At 47.7% G+C, this 21,548-nt stretch overlaps 1 protein-coding gene across 3 annotated transcripts in view; it reads right to left on the bottom strand.

Moving 5' to 3' along the window:
* Nucleotides 1–21,548, bottom strand: part of DENND2B (DENN domain containing 2B) — a 433,939-nt gene that overhangs the window by 164,321 nt on the left and 248,070 nt on the right. For all 3 annotated transcript variants that reach the window (XM_073659026.1, XM_073659025.1, XM_073659024.1), the window contains 5 exons: nucleotides 19,304–19,440; nucleotides 3,283–3,431; nucleotides 1,897–2,112; nucleotides 1,249–1,345; nucleotides 1,073–1,117 (listed from right to left, as the gene is read on the bottom strand). In XM_073659026.1, coding sequence (XP_073515127.1) covers nucleotides 1,073–1,117; nucleotides 1,249–1,345; nucleotides 1,897–2,112; nucleotides 3,283–3,431; nucleotides 19,304–19,440 — 644 coding nt within the window. The remainder of the gene's footprint in view (nucleotides 1–1,072; nucleotides 1,118–1,248; nucleotides 1,346–1,896; nucleotides 2,113–3,282; nucleotides 3,432–19,303; nucleotides 19,441–21,548) is intronic.

Here is a 21,548-nt window from a genome sequence, read left to right as displayed (position 1 = left end):
CCAGTGTGATGGTTCCCAGTGTGATGTGTGATGGTTCCCAGTGTGATGTGTGATGGTTCCTAGTGTGATGGTTCCTAGTGTGATGGTTCCCAGTGTGATGGTTCCCAGTGTGATGTGTGATGGTTTCCAGTGTGATGGTTCCCAGTGTGATGTGTGATGGTTCCCAGTGGGATGTGTGATGGTTCCCAGTGGGATGTGTGATGGTTCCCAGTGTGATGGTTCCCAGTGTGATGTGTGATGGTTCCCAGTGTGATGGTTCCCAGTGTGATGTGTGATGGTTCCCAGTGTGATGGTTCCCAGCGTGATGTGTGATGGTTCCCAGTGTGATGGTTCCCAGTGTGATGTGTGATGGTTCCTAGTGTGATGGTTCCCAGTGTGATGGTTCCCAGTGTGATGTGTGATGGTTTCCAGTGTGATGGTTCCCAGTGTGATGTGTGATGGTTCCCAGTGTGATGTGTGATGGTTCCCAGTGTGATGGTTCCCAGTGTGATGGTTCCCAGTGTGATGGTTCCCAGCGTGATGTGTGATGGTTCCCAGTGTGATGTGTGATGGTTCCCAGTGTGATGGTTCCCAGTGTGATGGTTCCCAGTGTGATGTGTGATGGCTGCTCTCCTGATATCACTGCAGAGCTATGTGTGATTATACCCATCTCACAGGAGCCAGGGCAACACAGCAGAGCTGTGAGAGCTGCAGCAAATGTGTTTTGTAAGGAGACTAAGTTTACTTCTGCTGTTCTGTGTTATTACATGTATCACACTGGTATCACCCCCTTTTATTAATAATAGGCGGAGTCTCAGAAATGTATGTCCCGCCCATAGATCTTATCAGCTCATTTACATATAAGAAAAATGTGGATTTCTCTGGAATAAGAGTCATTTTCATTCAGCTTCCTATGAAAAAACAGTAATGCGACTTCCGATGAGCTGCATGGTCTATTGGAGTCTGGGGTGGTCCCGCATCAACCCCTTGTTTTATAAGAGGTTCAGGTTGCTGTTCTGTCTCTCCTCCATGTTTTACACTGCGGCTCTGCTTCTAGTTCCCTGAGCGTTAATCACACAGATTCACTGCTCACCTTTGAACCGGTCGTCTGAGTCGCTTTCACTCTCGCTGTTGTCATCTGCACAAAGAAGAAAATATCACTGTGAATGTCTTACAAGGATTCTCCATTAATCACCAACAGATCCCAGGTCGGTGACTGCATCCCTGTCACGTGATCGGGTCACATGATCAGGTCACATGATCCGCTACCTCGCAGCGACGCCGTCTCCACGTTGGACATGGAAAGCTTCTTTAACCTTTTCTTGCCTCGTTTGGCGCTGTAGATGGAGTTGATCCTCTGCACGAGCTGCAAGACAGGATTATTGACAAACTTAGTCCTCCAGAGTCAAAAGTCAGGAAGCAGCATATAATGATTAATAGTCTATAGTGATGGCTGCTCATTTATCACACAGAAATGATCAATGAACTCAGCTGAACTGCATTGTTTATTGTAGTCCGTGGTTGTCCCGAAGGTCTGATCAGATGTTATATAGGTGCATAAGATTTGCAGCAGGTGATAACAGCCAGAAAGTGAGCGGGTCAAAACAGCCAAAGGTGTAGCAGGTTATAGCAGCCAGAGGCTCAGCAAGTCATAACAGCCAGAAATGCAGCAGGTCATAACTGCCAGAGGGCTCTACAAAGTACTGGTCATGAAGAGGTGAATAATCTCGAGACAGCAGGAGTCCATTTTGTGGTGAATTTGGGGAGACAACTTTATGTTAGCGGTGTTCGGCCATTTACCTTGTTCTTATTTCACTGCTTTATTTGAAAAGAGCAGAAAGTTTGTAAATGAAATACATCGAGGGTATGATTTATATTGCAGAATTTGCAGCTGCATACCATCCATCAAGAGCTTACCTTTGGGATCCGCCGGGCCCTACGTGATGACAGGAGCCCGCTGGTAGTGCTGAGGCTGTCTTCGTTCAGGCTGGAGGGGGAGGGTGGGATTGTCAGCTGGGCCAGGAGCAGCATGTCATCGTGGCTGTGCCGCTTTGGCAGACGAGCCGTACGATGATCTTTTCTTTCGGAGGAATTTCCGACTCGCAGTGATTGGCTACCGCTCTTAGACGTTATCTATAGTTAAGAGGGTGGACAGGTAAAATGAGGCCCCTCTAGGGATTGCTTTAGGATCAGTTGTTTTCCCAGTTTCCACCCCCAAAAAAAAAGTTGACTTCTGAACATAATTCTGCCTGCAGTGTAAAGAATGAAGGTTTTACTTCTTGCCATTGCTACCTAAATTTAAAAGGTGTCAAAAATGAATGGAGGCCACCTTACTTTACACTGCAGTCTGCATCCAGAAACCTGGAACAAAATAACACAACAGACAAAAGTACACAGTGCAACCTCTTCCCTTCAGGCCGACCGACCAGGCTGTAGATTTAGTGACAGATGAGGATTAATCGGTCGCATCTGACGAGGCACAGAAATAATATTTGCAATGGCTGAAATGATTCCCTGAATGTAATCGCCGCAGCCATTGCACATATGTGCGCAGTATATGGTCATTTAGAGTTCAGCAAACTGGGCCGTGTGTGGCCGACTTCAATAAACAATCACATATTCCGGTGGATCCCTGAAATTTGTGGGAATCGATCTACTAATACATTTTATACCTGGGGACTCCTCTCGGGGACCACCACGGTGGGGTTGGTACTACCAATCTGATATGTGCGCACAGGCAGGATTGATTAGTAATGTCTGCTCTGTATGAACAGGATACGCGGATATAGAGGCAAGTGTCATGTCCATACAGAGCAGCCTGGTGCACCCGTCCTCCACTGGGGCCAAAGGTCTTAACATGAAGGACTGACTGATAACGGTATATAATGAACGCGTTCATTCTGGGGGGGGGGGGGGTTATGTGACTAAAGTTGGACAGTCGGATGATGAAAGAGTCGCCAGTAACTTTCTAACCAACCGTGTGTTTCGTATCCTCATCTCTGCCTGCTTTCATGAATGGAAACAGCAGCACAAATCTCTCTCCTGTCCTGATAGTTTGCTACAATGTATCAGTCTGGATTCTATTGTGTAGATTGGATACAACTATAACATCCTCGTAACTATGAGAAATATTTGTTTTTCAGCCTCTGGTCTACAAGACTGACAGCAAGCAGAAATCTTAAAAATGGCGAGGATATGAACCCCAGAAAGTAACAGAGCTTTTTATTATTAGACGACTGTTGACCCCTTCAAGGGTCCTGAGCCCGACCGACGGTACATGATGCAAAGAGGGGGTCTGCGTACCTGGGTGGGCGTCGTGTACTTCCTGTCTGGCGTCCTCAGCATCCTGTTTGAAGGCGGCTTCGAACGGTCAGGTGACAGCTGGGATTTGCGGGCCAAGTGTCGTCCCTTCAGGTCCACATCCTCGTAAGGGTTCTCCTTGGGCGAGTCGCCTTGTTTTTTAACCGAGAAGTAAAAACAAGACTCAAGTTTAGAGAAAAATACGAAGATGTGAAATGAACGCGAACTCCGCAGCAAAAATATCCTAAAAGATTCCTGCGTGAGTCATTCCCCCATCTGCAGCTGGGATCTGGCACCATGTCCTCCCGTATCCATCCTAGCGCAGAAAGAATTCACCAGGCTCGCTCCGGAGATCCGCCAGCTGCGCCGTGTCTCTGGATCAGGCTCTCCTGAGCGGGAATGGCTTCGGTCTTCCCAAGAGCTGCCATCCACTCCCTGACTAATGATGTCCTGTCGCAGAAGAGGGTCCGGTTAACCCCTACAGACGCTGTCTGGCCTCATCTGTGCCAGAGTGACGTGGGAGAGGGACGGGATCACAATTATTAATAAACCAGAGCAGGGCAAATCCCAGGAGCACAGGCCAAACAATGATTCCTGCGGATCCTACAGATCTGGGGACATGTTCTAGAGGGTTCTGGATAACCGAGCGCTGCTCCGGCCATAAACATCGTACCAAAGCTCAGCCCACCAGAGCTCCAATGTGTGGGGGGCAACATACACGATCGGGGCTGACGGATGGTGCGGGGAGAGGCAATTATACGACTGGGAGCAATGGAAAAAGACAACCAGAGTCTAATCCTGACAAAATCCCCAAAACCAGTGTTCATACATGCCGTCCAATGATCCTCCAGCTGCTTTACTCCAAAGTGGGATTTCTACTTGTGGGGCCTCCTTATCTCCATGTAACACTTCCTGGGCCCAGGAATATTGTGGGGACTGATAGCTACGAGCCACAACCACGAGCATGAAGAGCTGAGTCTAAGCAGGCCTGAGAGTTGTATAATGGAAAGGGAAGAAACTTTCTGGAAAAACTTTTTTTGCTTTAATTCCTGAGCATTTTCAGGAGCTCTGCTCGCAGTCAGTGAAGATGGCTGTAGTATCTGCTGTAACATCTGTGAGACCAGGACAGCAGAGCAGATTCACATTCACTCACAGCAAGCAGAGATCTGGAAAAGAAATGATCCATAAAGACTTGTAGAAAAGTTTCTGAACTTGACTTTAGGCCACAGCCCCACTATCAGTATAAGGCCACGGCCCCACTATCAGTATAAGGGCACGGCCCCACTATCAGTATGTGGTCAGTATTCGGTCAGTATTTTTTCTCAGGGGTTGGAGCCAAAACCAGGTGAGGAACAATCAGAGAAAAGGTCTAATAGAAACAAGTCACCAATTCTGCATTTATCACCCACTCCTGAGAAAAAATACTGACCGAATACTGATAGTGGGGCCGTGGCCTAATACTGAAACTGGAACCAGCAGTATATTGATCGGATGAAAACCAATGTTACATTCCTACTTAAAAATAAACGGATCATCACCCCGGAAAAGTCGGCACGACCATGAAGGGTCCTCTCCCTGTAACTCTCCTGAAATACTCTGTGCTGCTTGCAATCCTGTTCATTCCATGATGTAACTTACACTCTGACCTCCCAAAGGGATCAGCAGATAATTCTGCTGAAATACTCTGTAATGCTGGGACCCTGTTATTTTTCTTAGTTTACTTTCAACCGGTCACCACCAAAAAGATTAGCACACTCCTCTGCTGAAAAACTCTGTGCTCCTGTAAGTATCCTCGATCAGACTGGCTGTGCTATGGGTAGTGCTGGCTATAGTCCTTATAATCTAGATTGTGAGCCCCGATGGGGACAGCGACAATAATGTATGTAAAGCGCTGCGGAATATGTTAGCGCTATATAAAAATAAAGATTATTATTATTATAATTTATGGGGGGCCAGGTAAACCCCCCGTTCTTTCAGCTCAGGACTGCGGTCAGACCGGAGATTGCTCTTCTGTGCCTGGTAATAAAATGATTACCGGAGAGATTAGGACATAAACGTTTCCTTCTCTTCCTGTCCCAAATTAATTCAATGAGAGAATGTAGCAACTGGAGTAAATTATAATTTATTCCAAATCTCTGCAGAATGCCAGACTGTAGGGAGAATGCGGCAGCGGATGACTCCCATCATCCAGAGGGGGGTATCTGGTGAGGGTGCCGCGGTGCCACCGCTGGTGACTGCTCTTCTTGCCCCTCACTACTGGTTTATACCACAAGATGAGACACAATAGTGGTCGGGCTCCGGCGACTCTACACATGGAGATGGTTTGTCGCTGCGGCTCCAGTTGTGCCGATACATTTGCCAAGTCTCCCGTCTGGGACAAATCGGCCATTCCCAGGATATGAAGTGGCCGTGGACGTAGCATTGGTGAAAAATGATCTGATATTAAGCGAATGTCCCAGAAACAGTCACCAGATCCCGATAAAACAATAAGGAGCGGAGACAAGTTCTACGAGTATCGAGGAGTCCGATCGTCGCAGGACCACAGGATACGTTAGGTATCGCTGGACGGTTCGGATCTGGAAAAGGATTTATAGCTTTTCCCTTTCAAGATCACTTTGACCGTTTCAGCTGCAGATTGTAAAACTGCGCTCCGCTCACATCCAGAGCTGCGATACCGTAACTGCGCCGACTGATGCCATCAGCGTGTGATCTGGTGAAAATACATGTGACGCTGGGCTCGGGCGGAGCATTCACCAAAGCAGAGCTCAGTACCCTGAGCAACCGGAGCAGACCATCACAAGCAAGGAGGGGTGCGCCCCCCTAATACCAGCAGCATGGCGGCCCCACTACATCCACACTGATGCTCCAGTCACTTCTAGAGCTGCATCCCCAGCCTGCAGATCCTCAGTCTGCAGATATAACATGCCTGATACTCCAGTCACTTCTAGAGCTGCATCCCCAGTCTGCAGAAATAACCTGCCTGATACTCCAGTCACTTCTAGAGCTGCATCCCCAGTCTGCAGATATAACGTGCCTGATACACTAGTCACTTCTAGAGCTGCATCCTCAGTCTGCAGATATAACTTGCCTGATACACTAGTCACTTCTAGAGCTGCATCCCCAGTCTGCAGATATAACGTGCCTGATACACTAGTCACTTCTAGAGCTGCATCCCCAGTCTGCAGATATAACGTGCCTGATACACTAGTCACTTCTAGAGCTGCATCCAAAGTCTGCAGATATAACGTGCCTGATACACTAGTCACTTCTAGAGCTGCATCCCCAGTCTGCAGATATAACCTGCCTGATACACTAGTCACTTCTAGAGCTGCATCCCCAGTCTGCAGATATAAAGTGCCTGATACACTAGTCACTTCTAGAGCTGCATCCTCAGTCTGCAGATATAACGTGCCTGATACACTAGTCACTTCTAGAGCTGCATCCAAAGTCTGCAGATATAACCTGCCTGATACACTAGTCACTTCTAGAGCTGCATCCCCAGTCTGCAGATATAACCTGCCTGATACACTAGTCACTTCTAGAGCTGCATCCCCAGTCTGCAGATATAAAGTGCCTGATACACTAGTCACTTCTAGAGCTGCATCCTCAGTCTGCAGATATAACGTGCCTGATACACTAGTCACTTCTAGAGCTGCATCCCCAGTCTGCAGATATAACCTGCCTGATACACTAGTCACTTCTAGAGCTGCATCCCCAGTCTGCAGATATAACGTGCCTGATACACTAGTCACTTCTAGAGCTGCATCCCCAGTCTGCAGATATAACGTGCCTGATACACTAGTCACTTCTAGAGCTGCATCCCCAGTCTGCAGATATAACCTGCCTAATACTCCAGTCACTTCTAGAGCTGCATCCCCAGTCTGCAGATATAACCTGCCTGATACACTAGTCACTTCTAGAGCTGCATCCCCAGTCTGCAGATATAACGTGCCTGATACACTAGTCACTTCTAGAGCTGCATCCCCAGTCTGCAGATATAACCTGCCTGATACACTAGTCACTTCTAGAGCTGCATCCTCAGTCTGCAGATATAACGTGCCTGATACACTGGTCACTTCTAGAGCTGCATCCCCAGTCTGCAGATATAACGTGCCTGATACACTAGTCACTTCTAGAGCTGCATCCCCAGTCTGCAGATATAACATGCCTGATACACTAGTCACTTCTAGAGCTGCATCCCCAGTCTGCAGATATAACATGCCTGATACACTAGTCACTTCTAGAGCTGCATCCCCAGTCTGCAGATATAACCTGCCTGATACACTGGTCACTTCTAGAGCTGCATCCCCAGTCTGCAGATATAACGTGCCTGATACACTAGTCACTTCTAGAGCTGCATCCCCAGTCTGCAGATATAACGTGCCTGATACACTAGTCACTTCTAGAGCTGCATCCCCAGTCTGCAGATATAACCTGCCTGATACACTAGTCACTTCTAGAGCTGCATCCCCAGTCTGCAGATATAACCTGCCTGATACACTAGTCACTTCTAGAGCTGCATCCCCAGTCTGCAGATATAACCTGCCTGATACACTAGTCACTTCTAGAGCTGCATCCTCAGTCTGCAGATATAACCTGCCTGATACACTAGTCACTTCTAGAGCTGCATCCCCAGTCTGCAGATATAACGTGCCTGATACACTAGTCACTTCTAGAGCTGCATCCCCAGTCTGCAGATATAACGTGCCTGATATACTAGTCACTTCTAGAGCTGCATCCAAAGTCTGCAGATATAACCTGCCTGATACACTAGTCACTTCTAGAGCTGCATCCCCAGTCTGAAGATATAACCTGCCTGATACACTAGTCACTTCTAGAGCTGCATCCCCAGTCTGCAGATATAACCTGCCTGATACACTAGTCACTTCTAGAGCTGCATCCCCAGTCTGCAGATATAACCTGCCTGATACACTAGTCACTTCTAGAGCTGCATCCCCAGTCTGCAGATATAACCTGCCTGATACACTAGTCACTTCTAGAGCTGCATCCCCAGTCTGCAGATATAACCTGCCTGATACACTAGTCACTTCTAGAGCTGCATCCCCAGTCTGCAGATATAACATGCTCAATACACTAGTCACTTCTAGAGCAGCATCCCCAGTCTGCAGATATAAAGTACCTGATACACTAGTCACTTCTAGAGCTGCATCCAAAGTCTGCAGCCATAACATGTCCGATACACTAGTCACTTCTAGAGCAGCATCCCCAGTCTGCAGATATAAAGTACCTGATACACTAGTCACTTCTAGAGCTGCATCCAAAGTCTGCAGCCATAACATGTCCGATACACTAGTCACTTCTAGAGCTGCATCCCCAGTCTGCAGATATAACCTGCCTGATACACTAGTCACTTCTAGAGCTGCATCCCCAGTCTGCAGATATAACATGCTCAATACACTAGTCACTTCTAAAGCTGCATCCCCAGTCTGCAGATATAACATGCTCAATACACTAGTCACTTCTAGAGCTGCATCCCCAGTCTGCAGATATAACATGCTCAATACACTAGTCACTTCTAAAGCTGCATCCCCAGTCTGCAGATATAACATGCTCAATACACTAGTCACTTCTAAAGCTGCATCCCCAGTCTGCAGATATAACATGCTCAATACACTAGTCACTTCTAAAGCTGCATCCCCAGTCTGCAGATATAACATGCTCAATACACTAGTCACATCTAAAGCTGCATCCCCAGTCTGCAGATATAACATACCTGATACTTTGGTCACTTCTAGAGCAGCATCACCAATCTGCAGTTATAACATGCCTGATGCTCTAATCACATCTAGAGCTGCATCCACCATTCTGCTGGTTTATGTTGCTTCCAATCTATTCTCTGATATTAATACCATGTTGCTAAAAACTGACCAGCCCCTGCTAAAATACAGCGAGTGTGAACAGGTGCTGGTGCTGCATAATCGGTAAGGGCTGAGCTTTGCATTACGGCTATACAGACTATACTTATATAATGAAGGCACTTAGTGCACAAAGCGGCTAGCTCATGTACGCTCCCAGCCGCAACAAGGCATATTTATAGGATATGCCATACATGTCCGATAGATGCGGGTCCCAGTGGTGAGAACGGGGCCTGGCGGGCACCGCATACAGCCAAATATCATCTACCATGTCACGTGGGATGGAAAGAAACCTGCCTGAGCAGCCTCCAGAACTCCTCTGTCCTCTTCCTCCAGAACTCCTCTGTCCTCCCCCTCCAGAACTCCTCTGTCCTCCCCCTCCAGACCCCCTCTGTCGTCCCCCTCCAGAACTCCTCTGTCCTCCCCCTCCAGAACTCCTCTGTCCTCTTCCTCCAGAACTCCTCTGTCCTCTTCCTCCAGAACTCCTCTGTCCTCCCCCTCCAGACCCCCTCTGTCCTCCCCCTCCAGACCCCCTCTGTCCTCCCCCTCCAGACCCCCTCTGTCCTCCCCCTCCAGACCCCCTCTGTCCTCCCCCTCCAGAACTCCTCTGTCCTCCCCCTCCAGAACTCCTCTGTCCTCCCCCTCCAGACCCCCTCTGTCCTCCCCCTCCAGAACTCCTCTGTCCTCCCCCTCCAGACCCCCTCTGTCCTCCCCCTCCAGACCCCCTCTGTCTTCCCCCTCCAGACCCCCTCTGTCCTCCCCCTCCAGACCCCCCTCTGTCCTCCCCCTCCAGACCCCCTCTGTCCTCCCCCTCCAGAACTCCTCTGTCCTCCCCCTCCAGACCCCCTCTGTCCTCCCCCTCCAGACCCCCTCTGTCTTCCCCCTCCAGACCCCCTCTGTCCTCCCCCTCCAGACCCCCCTCTGTCCTCCCCCTCCAGACCCCCTCTGTCCTCCCCCTCCAGAACTCCTCTGTCCTCCCCCTCCAGAACTCCTCTGTCCTCCCCCTCCAGAACTCCTCTGTCCTCCCCCTCCAGACCCCCTCTGTCCTCCCCCTCCAGACCCCCTCTGTCCTCCCCCTCCAGACCCCCTCTGTCCTCCCCATCCAGACCCCCTCTGTCCTCCCCCTCCAGACTCCCTCAGAAACTAGAAGAATTGTGAGTGAAGCTCTGGATGTGATCAGAGTCTGACCGATCAGTAAGTTGATAATGTGCAGGATTTGCAGTTTTCCGGGTTTTATGCCGGTTACTTGTGTAAGGCAGAAAGCTTCCCGGCTTATCCGAGTAGCAGACAGGACTGGTCTCATATACATCCATCTTTCTGCAGAATGTCAGGAAGGTAAATAGCGCCAAGCTGAGTGCAGATGTATTCCTGTGCAGTCAGCCGGTGGTCTCCTCTGGGGGGCGTAGTTCAGAGTGAGTTCTGTGAGAGCAGATGATGGGTGTCCTCCGCAGCCCCAGACCTCAGCGCTGTTTATTTGTGCAGATGTGCAGGATGCTGTACATTAAATGTTTCACTTCCACAAAGTAAATCCCAGTCACTGACTACAAACACTCAGAAACCTGTTCAGGGGGAGAACTCATTTCTGGCAATGGAAGAAGCGCACCTGTGACCCCCAACTAAAGACAGCGCTGTTAACCCTTCAACTGAACAACGTCCTGTACAGAACATGCAGACAATGACTCATCTCCACATTATTTCTACAAATGCACAAACAACAATTCCAGAACACTAGAATTACAGACGCTTTCTGCTTTATAAGACACATTGATAGTACAGCAGAAACATCTAGTTGCCCTTCATAAGAATAGTGAGTGCAGCTCTGGAGTATAATACAGGATGTAACTCAGGATCAGTAATGTAATGTATGTACACAGTGACTGCACCAGCAGAATAGTGAGTGCAGCTCTGGAGTATAATACAGGAGGTAACTCAGTATCAGTAATGTAATGTATGTATACAGTGACTGCACCAGCAGAATAGTGAGTGCAGCTCTGGGGTATAATACAGGATGTAACTCAGGATTAGTAATGTAATGTATGTACACAGTGATTGCACCAGCAGAATAGTGAGTGCAGCTCTGGAGTATAATACAGGATGTAACTCAGGATCAGTAATGTAATGTATGTACACAGTGACTGCACCAGCAGAATAGTGAGTGCAGCTCTGGAGTATAATACAGGATGTAACTCAGGATCAGTATTGTAATGTATGTACACAGTGACTGCACCAGCAGAATAGTAAGTGCAGCTCTGGAGTATAATACAGTATGTAACTCAGGATCAGTAATGTATTGTATGTACACAGTGACTGCACCAGCAGAATAGTGAGTGCAGCTCTGGAGTATAATACAGGATGTAACTCCGAATCAGTAATGTAATGTATGTACACAGTGACTGCACCAGCAGAATAGTGAGTGCAGCTCTGGAGTATAATACAGGAGGTAACTCAGGATCAGTAATGTAATGTATGTACACAGTGACTGCACAAGCAGAATAGTGAGTGCAGCTCTGGAGTATAATGCAGGAGGTAACTCAGGATCAGTAATGTAATGTATGTACACAGTGACTGCACCAGCAGAATAGTGAGTGCAGCTCTGGAGTATAATGCAGGAGGTAACTCAGGATCAGTAATGTAATGTATGTACACAGTGACTGCACCAGCAGAATAGTGAGTGCAGCTCTGGGGTATAATACAGGATGTAACTCAGGATCAGTAATGTAATGTATGTACACAGTGACTGCACCAGCAGAATAGTGAGTGCAGCTCTGGGGTATAATACAGGAGGTAACTCAGGATTAGTAATGTAATGTATGTACACAGTGACTGCACCAGCAGAATAGTGAGTGCAGCTCTGGAGTATAATGCAGGAGGTAACTCAGGATCAGTAATGTAATGTATGTACACAGTGACTGCACCAGCAGAATAGTGAGTGCAGCTCTGGGGTATAATACAGGAGGTAACTCAGGATCAGTAATGTAATGTATGTACACAGTGATTGCACCAGCAGAATAGTGAGTGCAGCTCTGGAGTATAATACAGGATGTAACTCAGGATCAGTAATGTAATGTATGTACACAGTGACTGCACCAGCAGAATAGTGAGTGCAGCTCTGGAGTAAAATACAGGATGTAACTCAGGATCAGTATTGTAATGTATGTACACAGTGACTGCACCAGCAGAATAGTGAGTGCAGCTCTGGAGTATAATACAGGATGTAACTCAGGATCAGGATCTGTAATGTATGTACACAGTGACTGCACCAGCAGAATAGTGAGTGCAGCTCTGGAGTATAATACAGGATGTAACTCTGGATCAGTAATGTAATGTATGTACACAGTGACTGCACCAGCAGAATAGTAAGTGCAGCTCTGGAGTATAATACAGTATGTAACTCAGGATCAGTAATGTATTGTATGTACACAGTGACTGCACCAGCAGAATAGTGAGTGCAGCTCTGGAGTATAATACAGGATGTAACTCCGAATCAGTAATGTAATGTATGTACACAGTGACTGCACCAGCAGAATAGTGAGTGCAGCTCTGGGGTATAATACAGGATGTAACTCAGGATCAGTAATGTAATGTATGTACACAGTGACTGCACCAGCAGAATGGTGAGTGCAGCTCTGGAGTATAATACAGGAGGTAACTCAGGATCAGTAATGTAATGTATGTACACAGTGACTGCACAAGCAGAATAGTGAGTGCAGCTCTGGAGTATAATGCAGGAGGTAACTCAGGATCAGTAATGTAATGTATGTACACAGTGACTGCACCAGCAGAATAGTGAGTGCAGCTCTGGAGTATAATGCAGGAGGTAACTCAGGATCAGTAATGTAATGTATGTACACAGTGACTGCACCAGCAGAATAGTGAGTGCAGCTCTGGGGTATAATACAGGATGTAACTCAGGATCAGTAATGTAATGTATGTACACAGTGACTGCACCAGCAGAATAGTGAGTGCAGCTCTGGGGTATAATACAGGAGGTAACTCAGGATCAGTAATGTAATGTATGTACACAGTGACTGCACCAGCAGAATAGTGAGTGCAGCTCTGGAGTATAATACAGGATGTAACTCAGGATCAGTAATGTAATGTATGTACACAGTGACTGCACCAGCAGAATAGTGAGTGCAGCTCTGGAGTATAATACAGGAGGTAACTCAGGATCAGTAATGTAATGTATGTACACAGTGACTGCACCAGCAGAATAGTGAGCGCAGCTCTGGAGTATAATACAGGAGGTAACTCAGGATCAGTAATGTAATGTATGTACACAGTGACTGCACCAGCAGAATAGTGAGTGCAGCTCTGGAGTATAATACAGGATGTAACTCAGGATCAGTAATGTAATGTATGTACACAGTGACTGCACCAGCAGAATAGTGAGTGCAGCTCTGGGGTATAATACAGGAGGTAACTCAGGATCAGTAATGTAATGTATGTACACAGTGACTGCACCAGCAGAATAGTGAGTGCAGCTCTGGAGTATAATACAGGATGTAACTCAGGATCAGTAATGTAATGTATGTACACAGTGACTGCACCAGCAGAATAGTGAGTGCAGCTCTGGAGTATAATACAGGATGTAACTCAGGATCAGTAATGTATGTACACAGTGACTGCACCAGCAGAATAGTAAGTGCAGCTCTGGAGTATAATACAGTATGTAACTCAGGATCAGTAATGTATTGTATGTACACAGTGACTGCACCAGCAGAATAGTGAGTGCAGCTCTGGAGTATAATACAGGATGTAACTCAGGATCAGTAATGTAATGTATGTACACAGTGACTGCACCAGCAGAATAGTGAGTGCAGCTCTGGGGTATAATACAGGATGTAACTCAGGATCAGTAATGTAATGTATGTACACAGTGACTGCACCAGCAGAATGGTGAGTGCAGCTCTGGAGTATAATACAGGAGGTAACTCAGGATCAGTAATGTAATGTATGTACACAGTGACTGCACAAGCAGAATAGTGAGTGCAGCTCTGGAGTATAATGCAGGAGGTAACTCAGGATCAGTAATGTAATGTATGTACACAGTGACTGCACCAGCAGAATAGTGAGTGCAGCTCTGGAGTATAATGCAGGAGGTAACTCCGGATCAGTAATGTAATGTATGTAGACAGTGACTGCACCAGCAGAATAGCGAGTTCAGCTCTGGAGTATAATACAGGATGTAACTCTGGATCAGTAATGTAATGTATGTACACAGTGACTGCACCAGCAGAATAGTGAGTGCAGCTCTGGGGTATAATACAGGAGGTAACTCAGGATCAGTAATGTAATGTATGTACACAGTGACTGCACAAGCAGAATAGTGAGTGCAGCTCTGGAGTATAATGCAGGAGGTAACTCAGGATCAGTAATGTAATGTATGTACACAGTAACTGCACCAGCAGAATAGTGAGTGCAGCTCTGGAGTATAATGCAGGAGGTAACTCAGGATCAGTAATGTAATGTATGTATACAGTGACTGCACCAGCAGAATAGTGAGTGCAGCTCTGGGGTATAATACAGGATGTAACTCAGGATCAGTAATGTAATGTATGTACACAGTGACTGCACCAGCAGAATAGTGAGTGCAGCTCTGGGGTATAATACAGGATGTAACTCAGGATCAGTAATGTAATTTATGTACACAGTGACTGCACCAGCAGAATAGTGAGTGCAGCTCTGGAGTATAATACAGGAGGTAACTCAGGATCAGTAATGTAATGTATGTACACAGTGACTGCACCAGCAGAATAGTGAGCGCAGTTCTGGAATATAATACAGGGTGTAACTCAGGATCAGTAATGTAATGTATGTACACAATGACTGCACCAGCAGAATAGTGAGTGCAGCTCTGGGGTATAATACAGGATGTAACTCAGGATCAGTAATGTAATGTATGTACACAGTGACTGCACCAGCAGAATAGTGAGTGCAGCTCTGGGGTATAATACAGGATGTAACTCAGGATCAGTAATGTAATTTATGTACACAGTGACTGCACCAGCAGAATAGGGAGTGCAGCTCTGGAGTATAATACAGTATGTAACTCTGGATCAGTAATGTAATGTATGTACAGAGTGACTGCACTAGCAGAATAGTGAGTGCAGCTCTGGAGTATAATACAGGATGTAACTCAGGATCAGTAATGTAATGTATGTACACAGTGACTGCACCAGCAGAATAGTGAGTGCAGCTCTGGAGTATAATACAGGATGTAACTCAGGATCAGTAATGTAATGTATGTACACAGTGACTGCACCAGCAGAATAGTGAGTGCAGCTCTGGGGTATAATACAGGAGGTAACTCAGGATCAGTAATGTAATGTATGTACACAGTGACTGCACCAGCAGAATAGTGAGTGCAGCTCTGGAGTATAATACAGGATGTAACTCAGGATCAGTAATGTAATGTATGTACACAGTGACTGCACCAGCAGAATAGTGAGTGCAGCTCTGCGGTATAATACAGGATGCAACTCAGGATCAGTAATGTAATGTATGTACACAGTGACTGCACCAGCAGAATAGTGAGTGCAGCTCTGGAGGATAATACAGGATGTAACTCAGGATCAGTAATGTAATGTCTGTACACAGTGACTGCACCAGCAGAATAGTGAGTGCAGCTCTGGAGGATAATACAGGATGTAACTCAGGATCAGTAACTTTTGTGATTATATAGAGTTACAGCACTACATCATCATGTCACCTGTACAGTACGGTTTATGTTGGGGTCCTTGCAGTACATATAATATGAGCTGTAGGATTCTGATCTCTGACCACAGATTTGCCTTATGAATAAACTTCCTCTAAGACCGATTTTAGATGATTAATAGAGAAAGACTTTCAGAAGGTCTACGCTCTTTAGGGGGTAGAGTCAATAACTGCTGATACCCCGAGCAGGGGACATTAAAAGCGGATTACAGGAGAGGGAGATTGTAATCAGCAAGACAGAGGAGGGCTCATCCAGTCCGTGGGGAGCACAAACACGAGGACCGTCCAGAGGTCACCGCGCTGCGCTCAGCCCAGAGATGGAGTTTTCTTTCTTCTGCGTCTCCTCTGCTTTATATAAATACAGTCTGGAGCGCAGCCACGGATTATTCCTCACACAGCTCCACGACTGCTCAGCAGACAATGTGTTTTCAATATCGGCCTCCTCTGAGCTTTCCGGGTAACGTATGAGTAATGAACTTGCACTCACTCCATGTTTGGCTGGGGATGCGGACCGACGCCACTGGCTAAGGCCGTCCCCAGCCTCACTCGCACCTCAGCGTCTTGTAATCTGGTCAAACCTCAGGGAAGGTGGCTAGACAGTCCCAGCTATAGAAGGGCAACAATCAAAAAGCTGTCCCCATCTCACCAATAATATATTTATTTAGACAGTTTCCCTCCACAGCAGCCTCTTCTGTAAAGATCCTAAAAACTATCTAATAATACTTCGTCTTTGGGAAGTTGGGGACAACCAATATGGCCGACGTTACAGACTCCGCACGGGTGACACTCTACTTTCTGGCCCTTTGACTTGAAAGGTTTCTTCTTTCTATGCAACTTGCTGCTCACTGCAGCAGAGACTCAGAGAGAGCTCAGACACCGGGACGGGATGTAGGGTCTCTCTGAGCAAAGTGGGGGCGGGGCTCTCTCCTCTCTCCCAGCAAAGTGGGGGCGGGCCTCTCTCTCTCCGAGTAAAGTGGGGGCGGAGCTCTCTCTCTCCGAGTAAAGTGGGGGCGGAGCTCTCTCTCTCCGAGCAAAGTGGGGGAGGGCCTCTCTCAGAGCAAAGTGGGGGCGGGCCTCTCTCAGAGCAAAGTGGGGGCGGGCCTCTCTCCTCTCTCCGAGCAAAGTGGGGGCGGGCCTCTCTCAGAGCAAAGTGGGGGCGGGCCTCTCTCCTCTCTCCGAGCAAAGTGGGGGCGGGCCTCTCTCTCTCCCCGAGTAAAGTGGGGGAGGGCCTCTCTCAGAGCAAAGTGGGGGCGGGCCTCTCTCTCCAAGTGGGGGCCGGCCTCTCTCTCTCCGAGCAAAGTGGGGGCGGGCCTCTCTCTCCAAGTGGGGGCCGGCCTCTCTCTCTCCGAGCAAAGTGGGGGCGGGCCTCTCTCTCCCTCCGAGCAAAGTGGGGGCGGGCCTCTCTCTCTCCCCGAGCAAAGTGGGGGCGGGCCTCTCTCTCTCCCCGAGCAAAGTGGGGGCGGGCCTCTCTCTCTCCCCGAGCAAAGTGGGGGCGGGCCTCTCTCTCTCCCCGAGCAAAGTGGGGGCGGGCCTCTCTCTCTCCCCGAGCAAAGTGGGGGCGGGCCTCTCTCGCTCCCCGAGCAAAGTGGGGGCGGGCCTCTCTCTCTCCCCGAGCAAAGTGGGGGCGGGCCTCTCTCTCTCCCCAAGCAAAGTGGGGGCGGGCCTCTCTCTTTCCCCAAGCAAAGTGGGGGCGGGCCTCTCTCTCTCCCCGAGCAAAGTGGGGGCGAGCCTCTCTCTCTCCCCGAGCAAAGTGGGGGCGGGCCTCTCTCTCTCCCCGAGCAAAGTGGGGACGGGCCTCTCTCTCTCCCCAAGCAAAGTGGGGGCGGGCCTCTCTCTCTCTCAGAGTAAAGTGGGGGCGGGTCTCTCTCTCTCCCCGAGCAAAGTGAGGGCGGGCCTCTCTCTCTCCCCGAGCAAAGTGGGGGCGGGCCTCTCTCCGAGCAAAGTGGGGGCGGGCCTCTCTCTCTCTCTCCGAGTAAAGTGGGGGCAGGCCTCTCTCTCTCCCCAAGCAAAGTGGGGGCGGGCCTCTCTCTCTCCCCGAGCAAAGTGGGGGCGGGCCTCTCTCTCTCCCCAAGCAAAGTGGGGGCGGGCCTCTCTCTCTCTCAGAGTAAAGTGGGGGCGGGTCTCTCTCTCTCCCCGAGCAAAGTGGGGGCGGGCCTCTCTCTCTCCCCAAGCAAAGTGGGGGCGGGCCTCTCTCTCTCTCAGAGTAAAGTGGGGGCGGGTCTCTCTCTCTCCCCGAGCAAAGTGGGGGCGGGCCTCTCTCCGAGCAAAGTGGGGGCGGGCCTCTCTCTCTCTCTCCGAGTAAAGTGGGGGCAGGCCTCTCTCTCTCTCAGAGTAAAGTGGGGGCGCGCCTCTCTCTCTCCCCGAGCAAAGTGGGGGCGAGCCTCTCTCTCTCCCCAAGCAAAGTGCGGGCGGGCCTCTCTCTCTCTGAGTAAAGTGGGGGCGGGCCTCTCTCTCCCCGAGCAAAGTGGGGGCGGGCCTCTCTCTCTCCCCGAGCAAAGTGGGGGCGGGCCTCTCTCTCTCCCCGAGCAAAGTGGGGGCGGGCCTCTCTCTCTCTCCTCGAGCAAAGTGGGGGCGGGCCTCTCTCCGAGCAAAGTGGGGGCGGGCCTCTCTCTCTCTCTCCGAGTAAAGTGGGGGCAGGCCTCTCTCTCTCTCCCCGAGCAAAGTGGGGGCGAGCCTCTCTCTCTCTCCCCGAGCAAAGTGGGGGCGAGCCTCTCTCCACTCTCCGAGCAAAGTGGGGGCGGGCCTCTCTCTCTCCGAGTAAAGAGGGGGCGGGCCTCTCTCTCTCCGAGTAAAGAGGGGGCGGGCCTCTCTCTCTCCGAGTAAAGTGGGGGCGGGCCTCTTTCTCTCCGAGCAAAGTGGGGACGGGCCTCTCTCTCTCCGAGCAAAGTGGGGACGGGCCTCTCTCTCTCCGAGCAAAGTGGGGACGGGCCTCTCTAGGCAAAGTGGGGGCGGGTCTCTCTAGGCAAAGTGGGGGCGGGTCTCTCTACAGGAAGTGTTGCGTGGGTCTTTGTCTACAGAAAGTGGGGCGAAGGTCTCTTCCTACAGGAAGTAGGGGGTGGGCTCTCTCTACAGGAAGTGGAGGCGGGTCTTTGTCTCTCTGCCTAGAAAGATAAAGGAAGTTCCAGAACCTCTAGTGCTGCCAGTATGAGGATAAAGTAACTGCCTACTGAAAAATAGTTGCTGGAAAGTTACAGAGCAGGAGAATGTGGAGAGTTCCTGGAAAAGTGCACCGAAAGAAGGTTTTCTTAGTTGTAGTGGATGAGGGCAGCAAGACCATGACTCTAGGAACCGTAAGAAGCATACCGGACACTTTAAGACCAGCCACACTGATGGTCCCCAAAAATCAGGTTAGACTGAGTTCATTATTGAGGAAGTTTTGGTTTTGGAGCTTTTCCTCACAGATTGTAGAAGATAAATAATCACATTCTTACCCACAATATCCTCGTAGGCGTTCTCCTCTAAAGTGCTCTTAGAACCAGAACGGCGCTTCTTGTCAGTACCATTTTCTACTGGTGCGGGGGAACCCGGGGAATGGACGCTGTGGGCGTCCTCAAACTCCAAAGACTTCCTATACAGAAGATAAGGAAGGGTTAAAAGATCATTATATAGCTATAAAAGGACAATCTGCATATAAATATATATGCACAGCTGATATAACCTGACATCTCCTGTATATAATTATACATGTACAGCTGGTTATAACCTGAGCATCTCCTGTATATAATTATACATGTACAGCTGGTATAACCTGGCCATCTCCTGTATATAATTATACATGTACAGCTGGTATAACCTGGGCATCTCCTGTATATAATTATATATGTACAGCCGGTATAACCTGGGCATCTCCTGTATATAATTATACATGTACAGCAGGTATAACCTGGGCATCTCCTGTATATAATTATATATGTACAGCCTGTATAACCTGGGCATCTCCTGTATATAATTATATATGTACAGCTGGTTATAACCTGAGCATCTCCTGTATATAATTATATATGTACAGCCGGTATAACCTGGGCATCTCCTGTATATAATTATATATGTACAGCCGGTATAACCTGGACATCTCCTGTATATAATTATATATGTACAGCCGGTATAACCCGGGCATCTCCTGTATATAATTATACATGTACAGCTGGTATAACCTGGGTATCTCCTGTATATAATTATATATGTACAGCTGGTATAACCTGGGCATCTCCTGTATATAATTATATATGTACAGCTGGTATAACCCGGGCATCTCCTGTATATAATTATACATGTACAGCTAGTATAACCTGGGCATCTCCTGTATATAATTATATATGTACAGCCGGTATAACCTGGGCATCTCCTGTATATAATTATATATGTACAGCCGGTATAACCTGGACATCTCCTGTATATAATTATACATGTACAGCTGGTATAACCTGGGTATCTCCTGTATATAATTATACATGTACAGCTGGTTATAACCCGGGCATCTCCTGTATATAATTATATATGTACAGCTGGTATAACCTGGGCATCTCCTGTATATAATTATATATGTACAGCCGGTATAACGTGGGTATCTCCTGTATATAATTATATATGTACAGCCGGTATAACCTGGGCATCTCCTGTATATAATTATGTATATACAGCTGGTATAACCTGGGCATCTCCTGTATATAATTACATATGTACAGCTGGTATAACCTGGGCATCTCCTGTATATAATTACATTTGTACAGCTGGTATAACCCGGGCATCTCCTGTATATAATTATATATGTACAGCTGGTATAACCCGGGCATCTCCTGTATATAATTATATATGTACAGCTGGTATAACCTGGGCATCCCCTGTATATAATTATATATGTACAGCTGGTATAACTTGGGCATCTCCTGTATATAATTATATATGTACAGCTGGTATAACCTGGGCATCCCCTGTATATAATTATATATGTACAGCTGGTATAATCTGGGCATCTCCTGTGTATAATTATATATGTACAGCTGGTATAACTTGGGCATCTCCTGTATATAATTATATATGTACAGCTGGTATAACCTGGGCATCTTCTGTATATAATTATGTATATACAGCTGGTATAACCTGGGTATCTCCTGTATATAATTATACATGTACAGCTGATTATAACCTGAGCATCTCCTGTATATAATTATATATGTACAGCCGGTATAACCAGGATATGTCCTGTATATAAATTATATATGTACAGCTGGTATATCCTGGGCATCTCCTGTATATAATTCTATATGTACAGCCGGTATAACCTGGGCACCTCCTTTATATAATTATATATGTACAGCTGGTATAACCTGGGCATCTCCTGTATATAATTATATATGTACAGCTGGTATAACCTGGGCACCTCCTGTATATAATTATATATGTACAGCCGGTATAACCTGGACATCTCCTGTGTATAATTATACATGTACAGCTGGTATAACCTGGGTAACTCCTGTATATAATTATGTATATACAGCCGGTATAACCTGGGCACCTTCTGTATATAATTCTATATGTACAGCCGGTATAACCTGGGCACCTCCTTTATATAATTATATATGTACAGCTGGTATAACCTGGGCATCTCCTGTATATAATTATATATGTACAGCTGGTATAACCTGGGCACCTCCTGTATATAATTATATATGTACA

The sequence above is a fragment of the Phyllobates terribilis genome, unplaced genomic scaffold (assembly GCF_046119375.1).
Source record: "Phyllobates terribilis strain yellow unplaced genomic scaffold, ASM4611937v1 Scaffold_13__5_contigs__length_258822181, whole genome shotgun sequence".
Taxonomy (NCBI): domain Eukaryota; kingdom Metazoa; phylum Chordata; class Amphibia; order Anura; family Dendrobatidae; genus Phyllobates; species Phyllobates terribilis.
Note: the sequence above shows the minus strand (reverse complement) of the source record. Positions and strands in the feature narration are given on the sequence as shown.